At 43.9% G+C, this 21,427-nt stretch overlaps 1 protein-coding gene across 4 annotated transcripts in view; it reads left to right on the forward strand.

Annotated features, from left to right (window-relative positions):
• The window catches only part of WDR7 (WD repeat domain 7), a 2,460,073-nt gene that overhangs the window by 2,038,277 nt on the left and 400,369 nt on the right, over positions 1-21,427 (forward strand). For all 4 annotated transcript variants that reach the window (XM_069627029.1, XM_069627030.1, XM_069627031.1 and 1 more), the window contains 2 exons: positions 12,244-12,393; positions 14,763-14,845. In XM_069627029.1, the coding sequence (XP_069483130.1) occupies positions 12,244-12,393; positions 14,763-14,845 (233 nt within the window). The remainder of the gene's footprint in view (positions 1-12,243; positions 12,394-14,762; positions 14,846-21,427) is intronic.

Here is a 21,427-nt window from a genome sequence, read left to right on the forward strand (position 1 = left end):
CTTCTAGCACTTCACCCATCATGGTCATGTCCCGAGCACAGCTGGCCGTACTGCCTACCTGCACTCAAAAATGTCCAATGATGGTTTTCATTAATCTATGTATGTTCACTAATGTATTGTCCCCGGTGACTGTTTCATTGACTCCACTCCACAATCTAGCCAGAATGTCTCTCAAACTCACCTGATTGTAAAAAGCTCACTGCTTCCAGTCAAATCTGATTTCTTACCGTACATTCTTTTGTGATCAAAAGAGCATTGTTCCTCCTGTATATTTAAATAAACAAATACATTGTTTTCCTTAGTTAATTCTGCATGTAAGGGACGGAAATAGGTTTGGACACAGGACGGTGGACATTTTATATTTTCTGACATCCTTTTTGTTGAGGTAGTGAAACCCCTCTTAGAAATAGGGCTGAGTTTGACTCTGGGAAGCTTGAATAATGTAGGTGGCTCCATTTCAATAATCGTGCCTTACTTCTGCAGAAAATGCATTACTAGATGGTGGTTGCCATTAAAGTAGGGCCTGTGGCAGCACTCCCTTACAGACACTGATGTTACCAACCTCACAATGTGCAGAGCTTAAACGAAATCCCCTCAGGCGATAAATCCTATACTATTTCTTGGCATATTATAATATTGGTCACACTCCAGGTAAGGGTCACCCACTTCCAAGAGTGCACATCGTTACTTCAAATGTACCCTTAAATAAAAAATCCATTGTATTGATGACACATGTCCGGGATGTGTGCAGTAAGAGCTTGATGTGAAAAGGTGGTGCCTCCCAGTGGTCTGACTCATGCTCGCCCAACACCCAAGATGGTGAACCTAGACTTGGTGAGAAAAGGTATCTCCACAATGTAAAATGCAGGAACCAACTAAAATCTGATCCCCTCTGTGGAACAAAACTTTGCCCGAACATTTAGACATGAATATTGAAATAGCTTCACAATAATATTCATGAGCAATCCACGGCCATCAGTGCCAAAATACAGGCTGGTGTTGCTGTGTACAATGTTCCTGTTTAACTTGTAAGGATCACTGGACCATGGTACTTCCCAGCTGTTCTATCATGTCATGTGGAATTCCTAGCGCAAGGGGGTCATACAGAAGACGGTTAAAGTCAGTAGTGGTTTGAGTGGGTACCTGACCCTGCCTTTGCAGGGGCTACAATCTTCCTATTTTATTGAAATAAAGACGCTTTAAAAATATCTTTCTTCCTGCTGCTGATATGATCAACCACAAATATACCAATTCTTTCTGCCAGTATTCTGCAAGTATTGTTAGGAGTCGTATAGTGTCCATCTTTCACTGTTTCTCTGTGGTGCTGCACACTAGAAAGCCATCAACTTATTGTAGAACTGTACTAGCCATGTCAATGTTTCCTAAATCCATCTGAAGGACCCTGTTAAAGACACTGGGGGATTGCCTGAATTCCCTTCTGAGTGATTGGTTGCCTGAGTGTGACCCAGCAGAGTGAATGGGAGATCAACAATATGTCTGGGGGCCTCTCACTGCTAAAAATCATTCAGAAGCTGAAATAGAAACTGACATTAAAACTGACACTTAACTTTGATGCCCACTGGAGGAAGAAATGCTGCTAATCTGAAAGCTGCTGTGCCTTCAAGGAACTGATCCAAGAGAGGACCTGGCTAGGACACCTCTCCCCGAGCTACAAGGGACCATCATGCACAAGCTGATCTTTGCCAAAGCTCCCTGCTAGACAGACCTACCAAAGGCTGCCGACCGGAGAAGGGGACCGCCGAGGAGAACAAAAAAAGGCTACGGACAGACGACCGCCATGGCCGACCGGAGCCGCAGTGCTCCCTTTGCCTAAGAATATTTCGATCCAAGGACTCCCTTGTTCATCATCGTCGACCACTTTCGTCCTGCCGGAGAAAATCAAGGCCATTGACAACCGAGGAGAATCCGCAGGTGGGTTTCCCCCAACCTGAAGACCTCAAGAGACGATGACAAAGCTACTGAAGCCAGCCGTAGTCATGTCCCGTTTGCCGACGCCGACGACCCGACGCCCTTTCTGGGCCAAAGTTCTTCACTGACTCTTTGCGGCAACAAACCTTTGTTGTCGAGGTGCACCGCATGACTCCCCTGTTACAGGACGTTTTCAACCACTTGTCAACGAGCACCACAAGGACTGTAGCTGCTGTCTCAACGACAACGTTCACCCTTATTTCATCTCGGAAGTTCGACGACCCGTGGCTCTGGTTTATTTAGAGTGTCCGTTTAGGCATCGAGAGACAGTCGCTGCGAGTAAGCACAATGCGCCGAAGATAAGCCAAAGGTGGTGTGGGACAAAAAAAGAAGGTCCCTGATGAACATGGCTTCCAAAGAGGTTCACCTTCACAATTGGAGGCCCAGAGGGAATCATTATGAGGTGCCTCTAACTCGTCTGAGTGGAAATCAGGAGAGCAGTGGATAACATGGGAAAGAAACTCAGTTATCTGTAAAAGAAAACATTATATACGAGAAAATGAATATTATGAGCCAGAGTTCAGAGGAACTATACAATTGAACTTTACAATTTCATTGTGGTGCTGTTTTGTGAGCTTTTTAAATACCTGAAGCTGCCTTGCTATTTTGAAAGCATGCGTTTTCCCACTATTGCCTGCTTATTTGACTGCTTTAGGCCCTTCCAAGATGGCAGCCATTGATTTCTTTGTTGTGTAGGCAGGCAGGCTGAACTGCCTTTCCCTGTGCAGAACTCCCATTGGTTGCTGAGTGTTTTCTCCCATCCAACCAGGGACCGGCAGGCTTTAGTCGGCCCTCTCAGCAAGGCCCGCTTCTAAGGCCCCTGTCTGCTCCCTGTTCGCTTCCGGAACACTAATTGGGGTCCTCCGTGCTCCTTAACCACAATGATGCTGCTACCTCCTCTAAGAAATCCGGACTGCCTTGGCATTGTCACCTCCAGAACTATGGGTTAGTTCCTTCCTTCTGGACTCACTCCTACCACCTTTGACTGTCACTGTTCCTTCTGCTTGTGACTCCCATTTTGTCATCCTGATGTGCAGTGCTTCTTAAAATCCTTTGCCAACATCTGAATCCCTGATTGGAAAGTCACATCTTGATGTTTTTCCCTTTTGCTAGGAAGTCACATCTTGCTGTTTTTGCCTTTTGCTAGAAAGTCACATCTTGCTGTTTTTGCCTTTTTGCTAGAAAGTCGCATCTTGCTGTTTTTGCCTTTTTGCTAGAAAGTCAAATCGTGCTGCCCATTTCTAAATTCTCTGTATTATCCTTGTATACTATTGCTTCTCTGTAACTTGCCAGCCCAGTGACCCCACCCCTTTCTTTTCTCCCACACCTACCTTCCCCCAGCTTCTCCATCCTCTCCTAGCTTCCACCCCCATGGCGCTTTCTGTTTCTCCTATCTTTTCCAACTGCTTCTCCATTGACTATCCTTCCCTTCTCGCTAAGTCTGGTAGGAAGAAGTCCAAAAAGGATATCTTAGCCTCTGACCCTGGTCTTCCTATTGCCGACACCTACTCCAATACTTCCTCCAGACAGACCCTCACTGACATCCTCTATGTCGTTCCTTCGCCAGATCTATGGACTCTTCATATGATCTCTGTGCTCTGTCCTATCTCCTCCTCTCCCATTAATGGTGGCACTCGCTGGGAAGTTCTCATGGCTTCCTTCGACTCCTCTAAAGTCATCATTAATGTCTACCTTAATGGCACTGTCATGATCCAAGGCCCTCAGGCCAATCTCCTCCTCTTTGATAGGTGCTTCCCTCGCCTCATCAATTTCCTCTCATCTCCTGCTGTCCCCTCCTCTCCCCCTTGGCTACCTTGCCCTCACTCTCCTCCTCCTCTGCCCCTCCTAGTTCTCTTTCTCCGCCGCAGGGCGTACCTCTGATCTGTACCCCACCCCGGAAGGTCTTTAAGGCTGGCAACCTTCTTCATATTGCCACTCTCAACTCTCGCTCTGCTGTCAAACACTCCTCTGACATCTGCCATTCCCACTCAGACCTACTCCTCTTTTGAATGCCTTGTCTGTAGGCTTTCTCTCTCTCCTACCCATACTCTTACTGTGGCTACCATCTACTGGCCTCCTGGTCAAATCACCTAATTTCTCTCTGAGTGGGTGTACTTCTCCTCTTCCCTTCTGGCCTCTACCACTCAACTACTCCTCCTTGGTGACCTCAATACCCATTTAGACTACCCTTGTTCCTCCTCTGTGACCTCTGCAACTCCCTCTCCCTGTCCATCCTCCCCTCTGGCCCGACTCACTCTGCAGGGCACAAACTCCATGTCTTGATCTCCTCCGACCTCCCCCTCTCCATCCTTTTGACCATTCATCATTCCCTCCTCTCATCTCATCTCTCTTCCCCCCCAAGCTGATCCTACCCCAACACTGCCACCTACCTTCTCGGACATCCGGCCCATGAAGTGTGTGTCAGTTGAGGCTTTCGCCACCACCTTCTCCACTACCCCTCCACCTCTGACTGTCTCACATCCTTACACAGCCCTGTCTCTGCTCTACTCTTCAATTTCTGATACTCTTGATGCTCTTGCCCCTGTCATGAGGATCTGTTTGAAGTCCAAAGCCAAGTGCAATTCCTGGTATGACTCCAACCTAGCTACACTTAAACGTAAGTGTAGGGCGGCTGAGAGGAAACGGAGGGCTTCTTGGTTATCCTCTGACAAACTGGCATGTTGCCTGCTCCAAAGGCAATATCGACTCTCTGTCCTCACCAAGAAGAGAGTCCACATTCAAGCTCATGTCTCTGCGGCATCTAACAACTCGGCCGAACTCTTTAAAATCTGCAAGGAGCTGGCCAACCCTGCTGTAGCCTCTACCCCTCTCACTTTATCTCAAAAACCCAGGACATCCTGTCCGCCTTCTCCACCCTTGCCCCTCCTCTCCTCTCTCCGTCTGTGTTTGTTGACCCTCCTTCACCAACCCCCCACCCTCCTCCTTTCCTCCTTTCTCCCCTGATGAGGTCGCTAGACAAGTCCGATCTATGAAAGCCTTGTCAAAACAGGATCATCCCTGTTCTACTAAAACCATCAGGGACCACATTGTCACCCTCGCTCCAGCCCTTGCTGATTTTTGCAACCACTCCTTTGCCTCAGGATCCTTCCCCTTCCCTCTGAAGCACTCCCTTGTGCAACCTCCTCTCAAGAAACCCACAGCTGATCCTTCTTGTCCAGTTAACTATCGCCCAATTTCCATTTCTCCCTTTCTGGGCAAACTCCTGGAAAATCTGTCTATCTCTCAGCTTAACCTTCATTCCAATTCCGTTGGATGTCTCCATGACCACCAGTCTGGCCTCAGAGCTGCCAGAAGCACGGAAACTGCTCTCCTGAACATCCGCGAAGATCTGCTCTCCAACCTTGACTCTAACATTCCCTCTGTCCTCATCCTACTCACTCTCTCTTCTGTCTTCAACACGGTCAACCATACCATCCTGCTCAACCATCTCTGTGATAACCTGGGTATCACTGATCAGGCTCTGGCCTGGCTGACCTCTTTCCTCTCTGATTGACCCTCCCAGGTCTAACTTGGGTCCTTCCTATCATCTATCTTCCTCTCTATCTGTGGTGTTCTCCAGGGGTCTAACCTCTCGCCATGGCTTTTCAATCAATACCTGGCAACTCTTGCCCACTGCATTGCCATTTTCTGCTCAAATTTCCAGTGCTACGCTGACGACGCTCAACTCATTTTCAGGTTGCCCACGGCCACCTCCTCTCTCTCTCTCTCTCTCTCTCTCTCTCTCTCTCTCTCTCTCTCTCTCTCTCTCTCTCTCTCTCTCTCTCTCTCTCTCTCTCTCTCTCTCTCTCTCTCTCAATCAATCCATCTCTGATTGTCTAACTGCCATTCAAGATTGGTGTGCCGCCAATGATCTTTGTCTGAATGCCAGCAAGACGGAGATCCTCCTCATTGGCACACCTTCACCATTCTTTCCCCTCACTCTCAGGCCGGCCTCTCTTGGCCCCCCTCACACCCCCACCTGCAAGGCTAAGAACCTCGGGGTCATCTTTGACTCCACACTTTCCTTCTCCGCCCACATCTCATTCAAGCTTCCTACTGCACCTCAGAGGTACTCTGCCTTTCCTCTCCTTCTCCCAGAAGATCATGGTCTCCCAAGCTCTGGTTCTCTCTAGGTTGGACTATTGCAACAGCCTCTTTCTAAATCGACCTGTTTCTACTCTCTGCCCTCTGCAACTAATCCAGGACAGGACTGCAAGACTTGTCCTTGACCTCAAGCCCTGGGATCGTATCTCTCCAGCTCTGAAATCGCTCCATTGGCTCCCAGTGGATACAAGGATTAAATTCAAAACCCTCTGCATTGTCCACAAGGCTTTCTGGGGCCTGGGCCCAAAATACCTACAGCTATCCCTCCAGAAATACCTCCCCTCTCAAGCTCTCCGCTCCTCTACCTTCAACTCCCTCAGGGTCAGTTGTTTTTCAAAGAAACCCACTGGGGGTAGATTTCTCATCTGTAGCTGTGGTCTCCTTCTGGAACATCCTCCCTGACACTCTAAAACTTGAGGAGAACCATCTCCAGTTTCGGAAGCACCTGAAGACCTTCCCCTTTGCTTCTGCCTTCGCTCCCCCGCTGATCTGTTTTCTCTTGGCACTGTGAACCTGGCCACCCTCTGTCCTCCGGGTACCTGCTCCCCCTGCCACTCTTCCGCACTGCCTCCGGGCCACCCCTTGCACTGGGGACTGTATCTGTAACCATACAGCCCCCCACCACTCTTTTTCTTCCTGCACTTATCAGACCTACTCTGTGTGCTGCCTTAAACCCAGCACTTGCCACTTGCTGGCTGCACTACCACTATTGTTTTTATTAGTTATGTATTTATTTATTATTATTTATCTGTTTCTCCTTTGCTCCACACTTTCCACTTCTCCCCCCTTCCATGCACTTTTCCCTTCCCCCTCTCCCATGCACTTGCGTGTTCGCAATGTCACTGGGCCTAGTAAGATCGTTGTTTTGCTGTCCCCTGTTCTCCTCCCTTGCCTTGTCGCACTCTGAAAAACATGTGTACAAGCGCGATAGAAATACAATATCAATATCAATGTGCAAAGTCAAGTAAAGCAGAACAAGCTGGACCCTAATTGCCCAGGGGGGAAAGCCTATCAGCAAAATAATTTCCAAGGACATGTTGAAACCAGCAACCAAGAGTATAGATCTTATAAAAGGTCTCTGAAAGCAATTCATAAAGAGTAAAGAAAAGTCAATAATGCGTTTGAAGAGTTACAGAGACTGATTCAAGAAATCACGGGAGACTATTTGTAGATTAGATAGTAAGGAAGAATCCTGCTGACTGGTGCTAGAAGTACCTTCGGGAGAAATGAGTCATTCTTCTGACCAAAGTTAGTTTCTTAGTGGTAGGGTAAGTTAGGGTAGTTTTGGGCACTGGACTTATTTCTTTGGACATTCACGACTGAGTAACGAGCACCTTAGTTAGTAACATAGCCAATGACCACCCATAGTGAAGTTAGGCCTTATATTGTTACTTTAATAACATATTGTGAAACATGTTCTCAGAGTGTTCACATCTTTCTTCCGACTCGCCACAAGGTCCACTAAAGTACAAAATCTGAATGCCACAGTAGTCGCCATAGAAATCCAAGAAGAATCAGAGTCCAAGTTCAGGAACAAAGCCTGAGTCCAAAGCCAGGTCATGTACCAAAAAAGAAAATCCCAGTTCAGCCAGACGCGAGGAGGAAGCAATAACGAAGGAGGCAGCCGGGTCAAAATACACCCAAGATGTAGAGAGACTTCAAGCACAGGAGTTTGCTACACGAAAGCCAGGTTGGAACTCGCATTCTTTGTAACGGCAACAGCATTTGTGCATCTGCTTCCAGTACATCAGGCAGAATGTGTTACATCACCAACGCAGGATTGGACGGCGTGCAACTCACATATAGCAGAGGTTGCCAGAAACGGTAGTGCGTCAAGCACCATGGCAATCTCCAATGTCAGGAGCCCTAGTGGCCCTGCCGAGGCATGGCACTGACCAATATGGAACCTGAAATGCTGGAGATTCAAGTTCAATTGCAACAAATGTGGAAAGCATTTTGCTGATTTGGTCAGAAATAGATTAAAAGCTGACTGGTCTAAATACTGTGGACTCAATTGCCAGATCTCTTGGTTCAAGTATGGTCATCCGTAGGCTCTCCTGTATGCATTGTACATGTGCTTTGTGAAACGTGCAGAACAGTTTACTAGGAATGCCCTTTGTGAGAAAAAATCTTTTTTGTGATAAAGCTAATATGTCTTTGGAGACATAAAGGCATGACACGGCAACAGCTAAGTCTTTGAGCCGTTAAATCAATAAACCAGTTCCTCCGGCATGTCCAAAGGTTTAGGGGTGGTAATAGTTCCATTGTTGGAGGTTACCTCCAGAACCCGAGCATTAGCAATATTTCACCCTATTCAAAACAAAAGCGGGGGCGGGCAGGCTGTAGAAAATACCAGTGTCCTCCGCTTCAGTGGCAACCTAAACTGTTTCAGTGATTCTGGCAAGCTAGTTGTCAGCGGTGTGTGGCAAGTTATTCCTGCAGAAATCAAGGGAGAGTACCCCCGGCCATAGGTTCCTGCAGATAATACGTTGTTTGTACTCATTGAAATCTAGAAAAAGGGCACATCCTGCCCTTTGAGATCTCTCCTCCCGTCACTCATGCCATTCACAAATCCTCACACAGAAATTTCAATGTTAAGGAAATGTGTGAAAAAGTGTTCTTCTCTCCAAATGAGGAGAAGTTTGGTAGTCTTAGTGTCTCTTGGTATCTACAAAAGCAGTCAGCAGTACCCCTCACATTCTAAGATGATGTTCCTAAACAAAATGTTATGTAGTCTCTCTGGCCACAATCTTGCCTGTATTGTACTTGAAAGATTTGATGACCTTGATCGATCTTCAGGATTTCTATTTTCATATTCTTATAAGCAGATAGTAGGAGAAAGTACTAATTTGCATTTTTCCTTTGCTTGGCATATGCTACAGAGTCTTTACCGTGATTATTGGAGGGATGGCAGCACATCTCGGGAGGCAGTGCGTACATTGGTACGCCTCCATCAGTAATTGGTCTAAAATGAGAAACATTTAAATACATCAGAAAAAAGAATTGCTGGAAATCATCCTGTCAGAGTAGTGCAGGATACAGCTTAATTGGGTGACAGGCCAATGTTTGCATATACTTTTCCTCGTGCCCTGAACATTCAGATCGAACATTGGGCGCATACCATTTTGTCCGCAAATACAAACTATCTCAAACACTGGATATCCTCTGAGATAACTCAATACAGTTGTTACATCATAACAGATATACCACCAATCTGGTAATCCCTTATATTGCCATTTGCTTTGTCAGTTTCCATTTTCATGGTGTTATAGATCTGGACCACGCCAGAATAAAGTACACTGAGTCAAACAAGCAATATGGTATGTACCTTGACAACTGCACATTGTATAGTTTTCTTTTAGTAGTCATGGAAATTTATTGGCCTGTTTGGTGATGTTGGCAGCGATGCACCACTTATTATTCCTTTACCTAGCCAGTATACCTATCCAGTATACTTGAATAATTGTCCATTGGAAGGCGTCAAAATGACCAACATCGAAACTTTCACAACAAATTAAAAGCTTTAGTTGATTCCACACAGATCCCTCAGTTACTATACTTTCAGACTATCGTACTTGAGAAACTATTTTCAAGAATATCTTTTGAAATAACTGCATGTGTATACAGGTCTTTCTACAATGAAGATTTTGTATTTTGGACTGTTCCGGTTATTGCGTTTCAATATTGAGTGTTAATATGTCTAAATTGAATTTTGTTTGTCAGTGTGAGTGTAAATCATTTGGTTGTAAATAAGATTGTACTTTAAGTTTGTTGTCTACTCCTTTGGTTATTTAACAAAAAGTAAAACATTTTTTGGTTAAAAGAAATTTAAAGCGTCACTTATCTCCCTTTTTCTTGAAAATACATACATTTGTAAATAACTATTGGTGGCTCTAGATAACTTACCAGTGAATACTTGGTCTCTAAAATTGACTTTTACTTGATGTGACAAATTCTGGACACCCGAGTTTAAGGAATTGTTAAATCAAGTAACCTTTGTCCAAATAATTGCCAACTGGAATACCCTTTTGTTATTTTATTAGTTATGTCATGACACTGACGGTGTGATTTGTGGAAGCTAAAAAAAAAAAGAACTTTAGTTGTTTTTAGTTGTTTTGCTCTGCTGGTTATTTTGTACCACAGAAGAGGAACTAAAGCAATGTGCTAGTTGGTCCAGGTGGTAATGATAGAACATTGCTTAGAATGACTGTAGAACTTGGAGTCTATGAAGGTGTTTGCCAAGGAGCTATCTTTGTTGCTGATGCATATGTGAAGATGGTTCTCATTTTCGAACTTGCAATAGAACTGTGTACATGAAAGCCTGGAAGTGTGAAGGGCTACCAGAAGCCCCTTCTGAGGTCTGCTATAAAAAAGTATCTTATGCTTTACGCATCTCGCAGGATGATTGTATACTATCCTTTTGGGAAGGGTTGGAATAATTTGTAAATGTTTCATTATTGTCATCGCAAGTTTGGGTGAACTAACCATAATGAAACATGGAAGTTCTGTTGCTTGCTCATGTGCCATCATCAATTAAGTACTCCATTACCATCAATTATAGCTAGACCTAGGAAGAACAGTTCCCATTGGCATCATCCGTGAAGGAACCCAGCCCAATGGCCCTAGACCTGCTGCACCACTCAAGCATTCATGAAGTCCCCCAGTCTCAACAGTGTTGAAGTTCTCAGTTGTGCTACTACAATGTGCTCCATTGACATTACCCATGAAGTCTCCTATTGCCATCAACTGTCCAGTAAACCACACAAATCAGCTATGGCATGCCCCCAGTGCACTAAGAAAAAGCCTTGCCCGTCGGCTATTCCATAACCAAGCATCATTACCCATGGCGAGCCCTAGTATACACAGCAATGACATGCACCATTGCTGCCACCATGATGTACTCCAGTGGAATTAAAGTCAATCATGCCTTGGTCTATTGCCATCTGTTCCTGGGTTGCATTTTCTGTACCTTAAGTCAGTAGCATGTTGGAAGTTATTTCTCTCTTTCTAACCATACAGATGTTCTTCAAGTGACTTCAGAGCTAAGTATATAAATCCAAATTAGTAAAACACTTCTGTTAAGAATGATGGAAAACTCATATTTGGAAGATTCACAAATGCATTAATCTGTGCTCCTACGTCCTGTCTCCTTTCCTCCTTACTGTTTGGGCTAACTATACAGTGCATGCACTGAGGGGTGAGCAAGCTCTTTTACCGGGTATAAGCCTGAGGCTCATAGGGCTATCCCTAGTGGCACTCACAGTGAAAGCGCTACCTAGCACTTTTATTTGGCCTAGGCCCGAGAGGACGATTATATGTGGCTTGACTACTGGAGCTTCATGCTCTGAGGGCCAAAGGCCTGCCGAGATATGACTTGAGGTCCAGTGCAGTATGACCACTGGGGTCATTCCAAAAGATTCAGAGGATCCTATGCTGAAGGGTTTCATACCGGACTGTAGTTTCCCCCACATTCCAAAGAAGCAGCATCACAGCAACCTAGACAAAATAACAGCTAGTTGTAAATATCAAGTCTGTTTTGGACTACGTGCAACTCATTTCTATTTGAGACAGCAGCAGGCTCTAGGGGGCGGCAAGAACCCTTGCACATCTATCAGCTTGCCCCCCATTGTGAGCAGATATGATGTTGCCTCCAGTGAGACATATTTTCCACCTTCTGTCTAGTCTTTTGTCGAGGCTGCAGTTTCTTTGGGAAGTTACTATATGGTGCAGAGCCCCTTTGAATGTGTTCGCCAGTACACTCTGGAATGACGCCAGAGGTCATGTGTTGGATCTCGAGTTGTATCGGGGCACCCAGAGCAGGAAGTTCCAGTAGTCACACCATGTACAGGTGTTCAATTGGGCTTAGTCCTGGTAAAATAGCTAGGTAGCCTATTGGGTCAAGCAGCAATGGACATAGCCCTGTGAGCCTTGCGCTTGTGCCCATAGAGAGCTGGCTTGCACCGGTACAATTAGCCCACAGACTATGGAGGAAAATGGACTAGGGACAGTAGTTACAGTTGTAATGGTTCCTATTTCAGTGAGGAAGACCCTTCTCTTTACTAAAGTTTAAACTAGTCAATGTCTAGTTACCATCAGTAAGTACAGTGTTCAATGTATATCCTGTCTTACCTATATTTTTCTTTTAATTAGGTACACAGACATACTGCACTTGCAGCGAACACACAGTCTCAACAGAATATGCACACCAGCACTTTGGCTCGAGCTAAAGGGGAAATCTTAAGAGTTGTAGAAATACTAATTGAAAAAATGCCATCAGATGTTGTTGATCTTCTTGTGGAGGTGGGTAGCATGCATTGTTTTTGTTTCGCAATTTATCATGCCATTGATGATGTTTTCTCAAAGTGTTTTGTCTTCAACTGCCCACTTAATCAATTGCCTCCCAACCTAGCGCCCTGTTCAAATCCCAATGCGTTTACACCATTGTATCAGAACCTTAGACCCTTTCCGTCGCTGAAGAATTTTGACCCTGATCAGTAGCACGTAGGTGTCTATTCTTAAAAATAAGAAAATTAATTTAGCAGACGGTGGTATTTAATGGTCTTTTTTGCAGGGAGCGACAATAATAAGTGTAATGTAAATCTGGGGACTTGAGCCATGTTTTCCACCCACCTTCTCTCAAGTCTTTTGGTTTAATCTCCAACTCTTACTAGTGATGATATCACACATTCGTACAGGAGGAGAGCATTGCAGTATGTTGGGTAGTCTATCTGGACATTCTTCTCAGCATGGGCCATGGAAATGTCAAACGAAGACTTCATCACTTTAGTGATGCCTGTTATTCCATCTTATGATCTGTTCATCTCTGGGACATATATTGGTTCACCAATCCAACATGAGGTGACTACTTACTATATGAAGATACCATATTGATACTCAACATTATTGAAATCCTGACACACGGTTGACTTCTTCTCGGTAGTAGGATGAGTCTGATTTAATCATTGTCAAGCTCCTGACAAGAGATGAATCGGATGAGCAGTAATTCACTGATTTGTCTGAAACTATGGATAGACATATTTTGGTGTGGGGTTATCTTTAGTGTGTAATGCCTTTCTCCAGTCATAGATAATTTGGTATTCTCAGAATTATTTATAGAGGGTTACTTTAAGAAGACAGATTATTTTATTTGTCACTGTTGACACCGATTATGCTTATTGAAATCCCTGCTTGCTGATCCACCATCTTCATGAAAAGTCAAAATGGTTCTTATTAATGTGATATGCCTACTAAAAATGCCTTAGACGCCACTGAAGAAATAAAGGACCTGGAAGTGGGGTGTACTGGATAGTATATTTAATATTTCCCTCCCTCCTCCTACTCCACCCACTGTATCTCCTCACCCCCCTTCTCTATATACCAATGTTCCTCTCTCGGTTGACTGCTTACCTCCATTTTCTACTACCCTTCCTACTCTTTACTCTTCTGCTCCTCTCCCCTCTCTGGACTTCCACTACTCTCCCAACATCGCTCACTGCACCCCTCTTCTCACCTCTCACTACATTCCTTCTCACATCCCCCCTTCATGGATACGGTGGCCTGCTCAGCCTTGCAGGGATATAGTGCCCTCCTAACTACTGATAAACTCACTGTCACTCTTCTCACCTTCCACTTCTTTTCATACCCATTTCCACCCCTCTCTGCTAGCCTTAAAAACACCCACTCCCTTACTACCTGCACTCCACAGTTCAATGTTAAAATGTGCCTCGGTAAAAGTAGTCAGCAAAACGTTGTTTTAGAAAATGTCATCCAATACAAGCAATCCAAAGTGCGAAAATGTTGCCAGTAATAAGGTCGCCAAAAAGCTATTTTTAAATACTCAAAAGTACATGGCTGTAACCCTAAATATGACCCAAACCTCTAACGAAACCTACGAAATCTCCCTAACTCCATTCGTAATCCTTCCCCTAACTCCAATTACTACCCTATTCTACCCTGAACTCTTGCAGAACACTAAGTCTCATTGCGCTAAAACATTTAATTAGCATTTTACTCAATACGAAATTAATAGAAAATTAACAGCGATCCTATCTCAAACCCCATCAACCGCTCTCCACAAATTACATAGCCCTTGCCCTAACCCAAACCCGTGGTCAAATATTAACCTTAGCCTCCCCCCAACTGTAACTCTACCACTTACCCTAATGGTTACTTTATTCGAACTACTAAGTTTATCCTAAATGCTCTTATGTGCTAACATCACCAGCTCTCTCCGTCCTCCATGTCTCTTTCTTGAACACGTACCCAAACCATTACTTTATTAGCCTTAGTCTTCCAATAACCCTAACACTTGATCTACCTTAATGACTAACCAAATCCCTATCCCAACTCTAAACCAGACAATCACAAGCCTAATCCTCCTTAGCCCTAACAATGACCCTAGCAACTCCACATTTTTAGCTACTTTTCAGCTGCATTTATTGGCAACCCTTTGCTTGGCAACAACCTTTTCACTGGCTACATTTTCACTTGATACCCACTCCTCTAATACCAATGTGCAATCTGTAGGGTGACTTTGATTTATCTGGAACGTAACGGGATGAAACCAATAAGTATTACACAATTCTAAATACTATATTTGTGTCTCTGCTTGTGCTAGAAACCCTCAATTAAAGAGTTTTGAAAATGTGCAATGTTGTTTTTTTCCAAAGGTGATGGACATAATTATGTATTGTCTAGAAGGCTCCTTGGTTAAAAAGAAGGGACTTCAAGAATGTTTTCCATCTGTTTGCAGGTAAATTGACAATCATGATGTTTATGGTACTTTTTAATCATTGTACTTACCATCTGTCTATTATGAGCCACGCCATGTGATGCTGGACATTTATTTTCTTTGTTTTCAAATAAATGTTGTGCCTTTGCGATAGTAATAAGCCTCCATTTTTAGAAAAGGCTTTCAGGTGACATATTGATGGGAAACAAACAGCATGTTATATACATATCTTGCTCTGATGTAAGCAAAATAAATATCTCAAGTGATAACAAGTGTCTGTTTTGCCCCCTTAGATCCGTTTGGTGATCTTGATAGTGTCTGTTACGTTCCCTATGGGCTAAAATTGTGTCCGCGACATTTGGGGAGCAAAGGTACATCTTTGCAGAATTTTGGGTCTCCATTGGTCGCCCACATTTGAGGCTAATCCAAACAACCTTTTGCAAAGACAATAGTTTTGAGTTTTGTAGTTAATTGCTTTGTACATTAGGGCATGACTTTGTGTTGGGCCCAAGAATGATTCCAGCACAAAGAACATGCAAGATGAAGAGGCAGTCATCACGTCGATATTAGGTGAGCTGTTAGCCATTGGTAGCTGATTAAATACTTATAACATTTAAAATCATAAGCTGAGGTACCAAGACTGCTGCTTACACAGCATATTATGAAGGGTGAAAACATAATTTTTGATTTATGTTTCATCCAGCATAGATTATTTCAGCATGGCAGTGCAGGATTCACAAACATTGCATCAAATGCCATGCTTTCAGCCTCCATCTTCTTTACAAACTCTGCATTAAACATTTAATTCTGTGGTAGCTGTCTCTTGAACACTTTCTATTCCGAAGCAGAAGTATACTCTGCAGTGAGATAAATGGAAAGAGAAAGATGTGTTCTAGGAGTTGTTGTCAAAGTGACAGAGGAGGCAAGGCCTGCGGGAAGGGGACCTGCAGATGCTAGAGGTGCTTCACAATGGTCATTTGGCAAGAGTCTGATGCAGCTTCTACTCTCTGCCCTCTGCATCTTATCCAAAACAGGACTGCGAGACTTGTCCTTGGCCTCAAGTCCCGGGATCGTATCTCTGCAGGACTGAAATCTCTGCACTGGCTCCCAGTGGCTGTGAGGATTAAGTTCAAAACCCTCTCCATCGTCCACAAGGCCTTCTGGGGCCTGCGTCCTCAATGTCTTCAACTCTCCCTTCCTAAATACCTTCCTTCTCAAGCTCTCTGCTCATCCGCCTCCAACTCCTTCAGGGTCAGTCGCTTCTCCAAGCAACGAGTTGGTGGAAGATCTCTTTCTTCGGCTGGTGCTTCCCTCTGGAACAGCCTTCCGGCCTCCCTTAAACTTGAGGAGAACAATCTCCGGTTCTGGAAGCACCTCAAAACTTTTTTCTTTGCTTCTGCTTTCTCTCCTCCTTACCTCTGCTGACCTCCTAGCTGAAACCTGAACCACACCGGTTACCTGTATACCCTCTGATCTCTGGCCCAGGCCCCCCCACCCCATTGTCTCACACCTTCACTGCCCACCTGGCAAACCCCGCACTCAGGGACTGTTTCTGTATCCCTACAGTCCCCCTACCAGCCCCTGACTCCTGTTGTCCGGAACTTACCTATGCACTTGCCACGTGCTGGCCGCTACTCACTTATTGTTATCATCTTGTACTGCACTTGCCACACACTGGCCGTTACATACTGTTATCATCTTGTACTGCACTGTCGTGTGTGCTTGTTCCTACCCTATTTACACTACCAGAATAGTTAGATGAGTTTCTTGTTGGCCAGCAACTGGATGTGCCCCAAGTGAAGAGGCCAAGAGGTTCCTGTTTTGCTATTTCTGACTAGACAATGCTATTCACCTGCACATAAATAAGAATGCGTAAACTATTGGGCCATCATTAAATGCTTACATTTGCAATAAGATGGTAATTAGAGAGAGGAATGCAAATCAATTTCTGGTGGACAAGCCAAATGCCCCACAAAGCTGATTTTTACTTTAATTATCTGGACATTTGCTTTGATAATAAAACAGGATGGTGGGACAGTATTTGGGGAATAAATTGAGCAAATCTGCTCATTGGGATCAGGGGTTCAATCTGAAGGTTGAGGGGGGTTTCCTGCATAGAAGCCTGATATCAATCAACATAGGTCTGCCCTTTTGATTATATCATTGGACTCTGTGGCTATGCACTGTTCTGTTCCCCTGACAGTGTCTCCCAGTCTAGCCAAGGCAACAGTTGAATATACCATTGAAGGGAAATTACATGAACTGGGTGAATCCGAGCAGGGGAGCTGGGACACCAAGTCAATTATTGAATGAAGCAAGCAAAGTGGATAGAAGACCCAATGGTTGAGTGAAGAAAATATATAAGCGTGGAACTGTTACACATTAAGAACGTCTTGGCAGGAGAACACACCAGGCAAACTGATTGCGAGTTTGGGATCCACCCCAAGAGGTTGCCTTTCTTCTCTTGGCAAACACAAACACCAATGGCTAGGGCAATGCCTCCCTTCTCTTAGTCGCAATCTTGAAGTTCTAATTCCAGGGGGAGTGACTCCCTTCCCCTGGATTTCATACACTCAAGAGGATGACTCACTCCTCTTGATCCCCTCAGTTTATATGTACATTCTTGACAAGCATGACAGTGAGTCCCAGACCCTCCCTCCCTTTGTCAGTCTGGTACACTCTCATCCTTTGCTGTTTCATCAAAGAAAGGTTAGAGCTGAAATCGAAATTTGGTTGAAGTGTTTTGCAAAATGTTGTTGCTTCATGAATATATAACTGATGAAAGTTTTTGCAGAAATAGAGAACATGTTATTTTTGTGCAAGTTGCCATTTTTTGTAGATATTAAATGTCATTTTGAAAATGGTGAATGCTAAATATACAATGTTGATAATGCAGAGGAAAACCAACTGCATTTCAAAAATAACTTTTTGAATGGTCGGTATTAGGTTTTAATCGAATTGACAATATTCAACAATGTCTTTTCACACGGTATGACAGATGGTATGGATAACTGGAAATAGTTTTTTATTTATGTGGAATATGACTTAATTGTCTTAGAGTAGGGGAAAGTGGTGGATATGAGGGTACCCCCACGTTTGCTATTTAGTTGTCTATTGTGTGTGTTTTTTAAGTTCTGATTGTTACTTTCACTTTTATTGTATTGTAAATATAAATAATAATGCTAATTTTCTCTACTTTTAATACAGTGTACAATACATATATATATTGCTCATTATCAAGGAAGCATTTCCTGTGAGGTTTAACAGTTCTACAAAATTAATATAACCTTTTCAAGCCACATTGTTGTTGAGACATGTACAGTTAAAGTGTAACAAAGCGAGTTTCGGTACTACATGCATTATGTCCGTATTCACATTCTCTTGCATGTTAGCGTGAAAAGTTGTCTGTCCCGTTCACTTCAATCAACGGTGAGCATAATCAGCTCCTCAAAAGTATTTTGATATCTGAAATAAATTATTTAGTTCATCTGATTATACACTGTAAGGTCACCAGGGAGTTAAAAGGGTAGTTTGGTCAGAAATGTTATTGGCCCAATCAAACGGGCATGTATTTCTGAGTATACATTGATCGTTCTTAAAAAAACCTCCCAACTTACCTGAGTTTTTCTCACTTTAACAAATGCGAAAACGATGGGTCAGGTCTTGTGCTAATCTTATCCGTTGATCCATCACCCTAAGTTTAAGTGCCTTTATGGCACTAATTTGGATCATCCACCCCCAACGCTGACATCACTAGACGCTCACGATGACCTTCACCTATTTGAATGATGTTAGTGGGCAGCATAGCCAAACGTACCCTGTCCTCACCAACTTCATAACGTTATCGAACGCAGAACCAGGAACATAAACACACACATCCACAACAGATGCAAAACTTTTCTTTCTTTTCACAAAAATTATAAAAACTGTTTATTTTGAAGAAACCGTCAATAGTCGGCAACGTAACAAGTCATTTTGACATGACGCTGAAAAGAGGTAATTAAGTCCACAAAAACATGGCTAACATTTTCCAATAGAGGTTATAGCTATTGAACATTGCATGGTTCTCAATTTTTAGTTTAACTGTGAACAGTGATCTTATGATGCCAATTCCATTCAACGATCGATTAATACCAGTCTTTACATTCTTCACAGAAAGTTATCTTCCATCAGCGATTCTCGATCGTCGCACATGGCGTTCCATTACAGAGAACAAATTAGTGGTTTCAATTTGAAATGCAACACTTTCACATCTGCACGTTTTTATAACCTATAGGCTGCCATGTTGCTCCTTGTTGCTGCAACCACGAAAGGACGGTATCAGGTAATATTGTCCCCATTGTCCCCATATATAATGTTGCCATACATATAGACGCCGGGAAACGGCATAGGCAACATTATATATGGAGACAATATATGGGGTAAATGGGAACGGGAGTTGCAGGGTGTCCCCCGCTCCCTTTAAAAAGTTTTGGGGCTGCAGGGTGTCCCCCGCAGGTTTAATATGGTAATATAGCCGCAGAAAAAGGTGCCATTCTTGTATGGCGACATTTTTGCGGGGATATTATCACATGGAACCGAAAGGACATATTGGTGTCTGGTGCTCGTCCCAGATAATGGTTATAATGTGTTGTTGATGATTATTGTCCAATTACAGCTGAAGAAGCTGTCAACTGGTAGACTGTACCCATGACAGATGCACACTGGCATAATATAACTATGTAAAATCGAGAATGCAAAAATATATTTCAGTACTCACTTTATAGTTGATATACACTGTACATATTTCTGTCTTCTCTCAATTTAAGTTATGATTAAAATGTACAATGTCTATTCTTTGCATCAAATTGAACATTCATCCGTCACAACGTTAATCATGTAGCATACAGAACACTTGCCATCCTCCCTTGCACAACTATTATTTAAAAATGGACTTACATTGTTTCTTGTGTTTTCATTCTCCCTATGTGACGGATGACCAACCGAAATAAACAGAATTCAAATATACATCAGGAAAACAGGCTTTGCATCTTGAGCACAACAGAACAACTTCGGCAATTTCGTCAGTTAGTTGGATAATTTCACTGTTGGGACTATGCAAACTATTAGAACAGGACTATATGCACCTAGTACCCAACACCTGATAAGTATGTATTGCTGTTAACTAAGTAGCTATTCGCTACCCACCATCAGTGCGGATTAAAAGCGCACAAACTCATTTCATTAATCCTACTTCACGTACAGAGATGGTTAAATCATGAATGACAGATTCATTGATATAGATGAACACAGAGCTGTGGATTCATATATAGACACTGCACGGTCGTACCAGGAAGGGAGGGGGATGAGTGAAGGGGGCGATTTTGCACCATGATGGGTGACCTGTTGCACTTGGAGCAACAAGTGCAATGAGCAACAACAAAAAAAAAAATGTACATCACTAAATTTCCAGCATGCCTCGAATTTATTTTTTTTTAAACGTATTTTATTGGCATTTGTATTGGGTGCATACAAAATACAAGAAAATTAACTAAAACAATAAACATAAACAACAACAGTCTTCATGGGAAATAGTTCCTCTTACTTAGGTGGGCATGGGTGCAACTGGGGGTTCCGACGTCTCGGGAAGTAGGAGGGATCTCGGTCAGGAGGATCACCATATCCAGGGGAGTGCGAGGGATCAGTTATGGTAAAGTGGTGGGGTTTCTCAGGGGGGTTTGTGGTCTGCACTGAAGGGTATATCTCTCAGGAGGGCCTTCCAAGAGTCCAGAGTGCCACTCGCAATGTCTCTGTTAGAGGTGATTCCATCCTGCCAGGCTCTGGTTTCAGCTGCAGTCCATCTCTCTAATTCTTTCAGCCAGCAGTCATGTCTAGGGCCCCCTGGTGTCTTCCATGCCATGGCTATAGTTATTTTCGCAAGGATACATGAAATGTCCATCAATTTAACAACATGTTTGTATTTGCTTGGTCTGGCGTAGACCCCTCATAAACATTCTCCGGGTGTCCATTCATATCTGCTTGTCCCGGCGTCAGTGCAGGTTTGTTTGACTTTGGACCACAGCGCCATTGTCTTGGTGCAAGTCCAGAACATGTGGATCAGATCAGCTTTGTCGTTCCCACACCATGGGCAAGCCGGGGAGGCCTGTTTGTTGAAGGAGAGCACCCTGCGTGGGGTCATATACGTCCGATACAGGACCTTTAGTTGTATCTGACCGAATCTGGAGTTTCTCGACACCTTCTTGGGGTATAGTAGCGTTCTTTCCCATTCCTTGTCCGGAAGCGTAGTTTCAAGATCGGTCTCCCATTTCTCCTTCAGTGTCTCGCTTTTGGGGTTGGGTTTGTCGATGAGCCTCTTGTAGAGTCGAGAGACCGGTTTCCAGCCATACGTGAGGTCGTGCATCTCTTGTAACAGTGGGTCTGGGGTGGGTTCCTCCGGTCAGGTGCACCAGATCTTCTTGGCGGTTTGTTTGAGCCGATGATACCAGAGGAACTGGCCGCTTGATAGCCCTTCGTTAGCTTGCAGCGATTCAAAATCCCTGAATTCGCCCTCCTCAAACATATCACCCCATGTGTAAATTCCGGAGTCCTCCCACCTCCTAGCTG

Source organism: Ambystoma mexicanum, chromosome 6p (genome assembly GCF_040938575.1).
Source record: "Ambystoma mexicanum isolate Mex_15411 chromosome 6p, UKY_AmexF1_1, whole genome shotgun sequence".
NCBI lineage: Eukaryota > Metazoa > Chordata > Amphibia > Caudata > Ambystomatidae > Ambystoma > Ambystoma mexicanum.